The sequence below is a fragment of the Microtus ochrogaster genome, chromosome 5, assembly GCF_000317375.1.
Source record: "Microtus ochrogaster isolate Prairie Vole_2 chromosome 5, MicOch1.0, whole genome shotgun sequence".
NCBI lineage: Eukaryota > Metazoa > Chordata > Mammalia > Rodentia > Cricetidae > Microtus > Microtus ochrogaster.
This window is the reverse complement of record NC_022012.1, coordinates 32,173,399-32,181,352: the sequence shown is the minus strand read 5'-3', so window position 1 is coordinate 32,181,352 and position 7,954 is coordinate 32,173,399. Positions and strand designations below refer to the sequence as shown.

At 33.2% G+C, this 7,954-nt stretch overlaps 1 protein-coding gene across 1 annotated transcript; it reads right to left on the bottom strand.

Moving 5' to 3' along the window:
- Nucleotides 1-2,049: 2,049 nt before the first annotated feature.
- Nucleotides 2,050-2,982, bottom strand: LOC101998473 (olfactory receptor 8B3-like). Its single transcript, XM_005347472.3, has one exon. The coding sequence runs from the start codon at nt 2,980-2,982 to the stop codon at nt 2,050-2,052; it is 933 nt and encodes a 310-aa protein (XP_005347529.1).
- Nucleotides 2,983-7,954: the final 4,972 nt, after the last annotated feature.

Genomic DNA, 7,954 nt, shown 5'->3' with positions numbered 1-7,954 from the left:
AAAGAAAGAAAGAAAAGGGAAATAGACAAGATCTCCTGAGAATAATGAGAGTGTGTGTAGGGGGAAAAGTGAAGGTGGAAAGGGAGAGTGATGGGGAAAAGGATGTGAAAGGAGATCTAGAGGTAATAGGGTGGTAAAGATTGGGAAAGGACAGAGACAGAGAACAAGGAAAGAGATATCTTTATTGACGGACCCATTATGGGGCTAGCAAGAAACCTAGGGCTAGAGAAATTCCCAGGAATCCACAAGAATGACCCCTGCTGTGACCCGGAGCAATAGTACATATTTTGTTTACTGGGGTGAATTTATTCTATGCTGTCTACTTATTTTGAAATTATAACATAATTACATTATTGCCCCCATCACTCTCTTCTACAAAACCCTTCCAAATATTCTCCTTGATTTCTTTCCAATTCATGGTCTCACCTTTTCATTTGTAGATATTTAATAATTCAGTAACTATCAATTTTTGCCCATTATCATCTTGGAACAAAACATAGCAGTGTGCAGCAGGCATGGTAATGGAGAAGGAGCTTGGGAATCTACATATTGTTTGACAGGTGGAAGAGAGACTGTGAGTAGAAGACAGGCTTGAGCTCCAGAGACATCAAAGCCCTCCTACCTAGTGAAGCACTTCCTCCACCTAAGCCACACCTACTATGCAAGCTTGCACTTTCTAATAGTGTCATTTCCTATGAGTCTATAGGGTCATTTTCTTTCACACCACCACAACAGCAAAAATATGATGAATGGGATTGCATCAAAATATTGCTATACAGTAAAAGTAACATAAATAAAATAGAGGGATGTGTTTACCAGCACATCCATTAACAGGAAGTCAGTAAGTAGAATATATTAAAGATCTCAAACATGCTAATTGCTGAAAGAAGTAATATAGTCATTATGTGAAAAAGAACTGAAAACTTATTGAAATAATAAGTGTCAGAGGTTAGTATACACATGCATGCACACAAACACAATTCAACACCCGTAGCCATCATCCAAATCAAAACTACATTGTTATACAATCTCGTCTAACCAATAATGGGTATAATAAAAAAATAAAGAATAAACAATAGGAAAGTTGAGATTAGAAAAACAACAATCTGCCCTACAACAGGAAATGTAACTATGGAAAAAAGTGGAGAGAGTTCTCAAAAAACAAAAATGCAGTTACACATAAATGGTTTTAAGATGCTTAAAGAACGCAGTTTAAAAAGAAACAAAGATAGAGATTCATTCATAATTTTGTAGCACTGCTCATCATTACACATTCTAGAATTGGCATAAGAATCAATCAATATGTTTCAATTACTATTCATTACATTAGCTTTTGAAGCTGTCGTCACTCTACTCACAAAAATAAAAGTTGTTCTACATTTTCAAACATTCTCCAACTTGTTGATTGATGCCATTATTGAAGGATAAAAATTCTATCAAAGTTTATGAAGAGTGGAGAGGATTTATAATCCCTAAGACTATAAATGGCATATATATAATACATTAGTCATAATATTAGTTGGATAATATATATGAAGTAAATATAACATAACTGACAGACATAATAATGCCAATTGCATAGTATTTACAGATGCAACATAGGTGCTATGTAATAGCCAATTAATGAAAACACCTGGGTAATCAAGCACTTGCATTAAGAAAGGACACAATGATGCCCATGAAAGAGTAATAATGATTCAGATTCACGCTTTATTACATTGACGAATGAGAGCCATCGTGGCACTAGATACATGGACAATGAAAGAGTGCTTTGTATAACTATTGGCAGATGATGGGTTTTCGATACATCCCATGATGACAATGATAAAAGAGGTTTAATTAATTACTGTTATTGTTAGTTAAAATGATGAAAGCAAGTTTTGCCAATAGCAAAAAATCAAGGAAATGTATACCAAAATCTTCAGGAAGAACAAAAATATCCCAATATTCTACTACTGATCAATTTAAAAAATATATTAAAAAGTGGTTGTGATTAAAGTAATAGAAATGCTCATTGACAAATCTATAGTGTTAAACATTTTAATTTGTTCAAAGGTGCCTCCTGTGAAAGGTTTTTCTCAGGGCAACTTTGACATCCTTGTTTCTCAGGCTGTAAATTAAAGGGTTCACCATGGGAACCACAATGGTGTAAAAGACAGAAGATATTTTTCCCTGATCCATAGATCCAGCTGAGGAGGGTTTGAGATACATAAATGCACATGATCCAAAGAATAGAGAAACAGCAAGAATGTGGGAGCTGCAGGTACTAAAGGCTTTGTATATGCCTGCAGTGGATCTCATTTGAAGGATGTTAGAGAGGATGAAGCCATAAGAGGTAAAGATGATAATACTGGTTATAATGATATCTTTCCCTCCTACAATAAGAATTTCTATTTCGTTGGCATAAGTGCTTGTGCAAGAGAGCTGCAGCAAAGGGAAAAGATCACAGAAATAGTGGTTGATGATATTACCGTCACAGAAGGTCAGTCTTAAAGTGCATCCAGTATGGATCATGGCACCAGAAAATCCCATTATGTATGAACCAAGCATAAGATAGGAACACGCTTTGGGGGACATGGTAACGTTATACAAGAGTGGATTACAGATAGCCACATAACGATCATAGGCCATTGATGTCAGAACATAGCATTCACAGGTGGCAAAAAAACAGAAGAAATACAGCTGGGTCATGCATCCATTGTAGGAGATAACATTCTTCCTTACTAAGAAGTTCATCAGCATTTTTGGTGTAATTGCAGAGGAATAACAGAGGTCAATGCAAGACAAGTTAAAGAGGAAAAAGTACATGGGGGTGTGAAGGTGAGAATTAAGCACAATTAAAATGATCAAAGTCAAATTCCCCAGTGCTGTGATAATATATATTAATAGAAACAGTAAGAACAGTGGTAACTGCAGGTCAGGGTCATTTGTCAATCCCAGTAGAATGAATTCATTCATCAAAGAACCATTTTCCAGACCCATTTTTTCTTTAAGATAATCTGTAAACACAAAAGAATATTGTGACAATATGAGACCAAAAACAACTACTGCCAAAAGTTTTATCATATTTGTGAATTACATGATAGGAATCCCTATATATCCAAGGTCACAGAAATTAAGGTTCATGCAACAGTGTTGTGAAATGATATACCCATACTAGACCATTAAAATACAGAGTATTTACCAACAATCCATGACGCTGTCATCATAATTATCATATTCTATCATGACTGCTCAAATATTCAAATAATATTGTGCAGGAAATGTATGTGAGAATTCTCAACCCTCATCTCATCATTTTGTCATAGTTTCAGCCATTGGTGGATAAGTGGAGAAGCTCTTGCCACCTGGATCTAACCTCATCCAGATGTAACTGTGGTGGCATCAGGACCTGCAACATTGTTTCCAATATAAACTTTAGATATAATCAGAGTCTTGGAATGATTAAAATCCCATGGTTGCTACAAGAAAATGTATTAATCTAGAAATATTTGAGAGTTGGCCATCAAGGTGAAGCCTCATCAGTGAGACACTGCAATATTTTTGTCTCCTGAAACTTTTGTAATAACCTATACTCTCTTTTCCAGGATACTCTTTTGGAATGTCATTGATTCTTAGAATTGCACACTTTGATATGAAAGTGCATTCATGAGATCCTTGGACTCACTGTCAAAATATTCCCTAAGTGTAAATCCAAGACACCAAATGGAAACAGTGCTATAATCTCCTCAGTGTGTGCAATAAAAGCAGTTACATTCATGAAGAGAGACTAGAGCACTCATGGGTTGGGTGCAGGTAATTGGAAATCAAGGATTGCATGCTAAATTGAAAACTAATTCAAATGGGAATCCCAGTTAAGTCTGCAGCAACAATTTTCAAGAAGTTAAAATAATTTAGAATGGTGTATGCTTCAATTTTGTTCAAAAAACATTTTAAAATATATTGCCACGATCTGTACATTCACAACTCAAGCCTATATAGGGAAAAGACATGTTTGATTAACCTCTATTTTAGAGATCTTTTTAATTGATAAATGTTTCAAAACAAATACAACTTGTAACTCTATTGAGGAGGACACTGCAAGTCACAATGCAGGCAGTTAGTTACAAAGACTTGAGAATGAACTTTTGGTTCAGCTTCACATTGTCCACCTGGATCAGATTGGCCAGTTCATCGTCAGCATATTTAATACACAGCACTATTTTGGAAAAAGTTTCCAGGCACCAATCATTCCCACTCCTGTTTTTTTAGTTAATGATTATGTAAATTTCATGTGCACAACAAGGCTTAAAGTGGACTCTTTAGAATCACCTTTACACAGTACCTGTGACCAGGATGGTGGGTTCTATAGAATCTAGTGTGGTCTGTGAACAAGATGGTATAGAACTCAGCAGGCTATAAAGTATATGTAATTTCCCCCATAATGATGGGTTATATTAACTGAAAGACAGGGAAGAACGAGTCTGGGATAAACATTCTGGAGTATTATATGAAGTCTGCATTCGTAGCAAACAGTGGGTGAGTTCTGCCTCCACAGATAGCCAAAATATCATCAGGTCACTAATAATATCAAACATCCGCCTACTGAACAGAAAACAGTTATTTTATCTCCTTCACTGGAGAGAGATTTCTGCATTCTTAGCATTCCTGGTTTTCCCAGTTATCTGTGATACAAGAACCTTTGTGTCCCCAATAATTTATTATTTATATATTTTGGAGCGATATCAATAATAGTGTTAATAAAAAATGAAGACATAGGCATAAAGAAATTTCAACCTACATAATCACGAGAGAAAAGTTTTTATCTCATTTCTTTATCCATGTGAGATTATAGGGTTCTATGAGTCTCTAAAAGGGTTTCAAAACTTTGATTTATTTTTAAGTAATTTTTAAATATTTTTGTGTGAAGTGCTATGAAGGTTTCATATCTCCAGGAACTTGAGTTACAGATAATTGTAAGTTGCATGTGGATGCTGTGAATTGAACCCAGATCCTCTGGAATAACAGCCAGTGCTCTTAACCACTGAACCACTTCTCCAGCCCCATACCTTGATTATAGAAAAACATAACACGAATTAATTTTCATATACCCTGGAATTACCAATAATTTGACATAATTTATCAAATATCTTTGAATCATTTGAAGAGCTGTTTTTTTTTATCACACTTACCACCAAATGAGATCCCAGAAAATTAGAATAGTTCACCAGCATGATGTACTTGGCTATGAACAAAGTAGAGGTTTTCTCAATCTCATTTCAGGACACAGACACCAAATATATATTTAAAAAAAGATATGAGGTGATACTGTTTAAATGCTAGACCAGAATGTATCTTTTGTTCCTAAGAGACTTGGCATTTAAGAAACGCATGCACTTCTCTTTAGGGACTGTACTGTGCTTGAGCCAACAGTGAGCCTCATCTTCCAAGAATCTTCATATCTTAAGGGAAATCTATTATTTGCTTCCTTTCCTGACTGTTCCTCTATCCTTGATGGAAATTCCCACAGATTGTATTCCCAGTATTCCTTGTTATTTTATCTTTTTTTTTTTTACCATGGATGGCAGCAAAATATCTAAATTATTACCTATTCGGAGAGTTCCCAAACCAATTTTGAAAATTAATCTATTTCTGTGTTTTGTTTTCTGTGCTCAAGATCAGAATATTACTGAACCCCAGTGTGAGTTATCCCATCGAGCAACAGCCATAGAATCCCAAGTCACATTTCTAAGTCATTTCAATACTTACATGACATTTCTCCTTTAGTTTCTAGTTTAGTTCTTAGATGCAACACTTTATAGATGAGTTTAACCATGTCTATATACATTTTAGAAAGTGTGTTGATCCCAGGAATTTATTGATACTAGCTATTTATCTAATTTAAGTAATTTTTAAAAATAGAAATTATAAAAGAACATGTCTTCAGTTGAATTGTTGTGGTGATAAAAAGAAAAAATCATAAAATTATTTATAATAAATCCATTCATAATGGAAAAAAGTGAAAATAGACAAAGGTCTTTGATTATAAGTACTATTGACATTGTGAATGAGCTATTTATTGTTCTTCAAGCAAAATAATTCTATCTTATCTAATTTATTGATAGTAATAATAATAATATTAATAATAATAAAAGAATAATAAACACTGCATGGGACAGCAATACCCTGGAGTGCTTAAAAAGTATCCCATATAGTAAAATTGCTGTATTCTCAGGGAAGCATAACTTTAGTCAATATATAAAACAATGTTAGAAATTTTATGTAGAGAAAAATCAAAGATGTTGCCAAGCAAACTGAGCTCTTCAGTGAGAACAGAACATTTTTAACAAAAACATAAGAATTTGCTCCCAATGGGAATTTCTTATTGGTCAAAATCACTTGATGTTCCCACAGAGAACTAGGGTTCCATACCTAGTACCCACATGATAACTGACCAATATCTGTAATTTCAGATTCAGAGCATCCAACATCATATTCTGACTTCTGAAGATAATGTATAAAAGTGATGCACATACAAAAATACATATAAATACACGTTTAAGAATCTCATAAACACAAAAGCAAGTAAATAAATAAGTAAACACTTTTTCTAAATGTGCTGAAATTTGTTATTTGAGTCACTGGAACATCAAATGGTCACTTCAAAGCAAGAATAAATGTGTTTCTTCAAAACATCTAAAAATCAAACAAGCAAGTAAAAAATATTTTAAACAAACATCCAAGCACTTATAATTGAATGAACAGTAGACAAAAAAAATTATATCACTAAAGTTATCATATAACACATTAAAATTGTCACCTGACATCAGATTATGAATTTTTCATTAAAATATTTGTCCATTTCTCTAAGAAGAAAATATTATCATTGCATTGCTCTCTGAGGTATTTTGTCAGTTTATTTTATACATAAAAATGTACTTTCAAATTATTCTTATCTTTGACCTTAATCAAGAGCTTTCAATTTCTTAAATTGCACATACCGATAATACATGAGATTCATCAAAGAAAAGGGTGATTTAGTTGTGTATAAGCATTATCGCCACATAGAAATTTTTTGTTTTGTAAGTTTCTTGATATTACATACCATCAGTAACTATGATAACCATAAAATTCTCATATTGTTAGATATTTTTAGGATCTTTTATAAAAGAAAAGAGAATATATCATGCCATTTGCCTATATGTTTCTTAGCAAATTTCTTCCTACATAGAGCTTCAACTACAAATTGCTTCTGCCATTGTACTCAGTCTATCTCCAAAATAAAAATAAGTCCACATTTGGATCATTTCTAAGGTGCTCTTAGACTATGTTTATTAAGGGTGAGAAGTTCCCCCAAAGCTTTGCGAGGAGTGGGGGTAAAGTGCAGTCATTAATGTTCTCAAAATATATTAATATAATATAATATAATACTATATAGTATAATTCCTATATTCCTCAATGTTCTTCAGTTTTATCTCATAAAATATATACAACAACGTAACATAAAAAGTCAAATGTATATTACTAACAGCTATAATATGTGTTGTAAGCAATAGCTAGTTAATAAAAATATCTTAGTTGGGAAGAACTGGGATTTCCAAGGGACACAGTGAGCTCAATGAAGTATAAAATACAATCTGATCACACTTTAGTACAAAGACAGATGAGAACCATCTTGCCAATGAATACATGACCAAAGCAGTATGTCTTCATATGACAACTGGCAGATCATTTGTTTATTTTAGGATACATTCCATAATGATAAAAATTTTAATTACTTACTGTTATGTTAGTTAAAATTCTGAAATAAGAGTTTGCCAATCATATAAAATTGAAGGGAATTTATATTTAATAAAGATATTCCAATAGTCTACTAATGATCAGATTTTTTAAAAAAACATAAAACTGTGGTTTTGATTAATGCCACTGAAATTCTCAATAACATGGCTATAGAGATGAACATATTGATATTTAA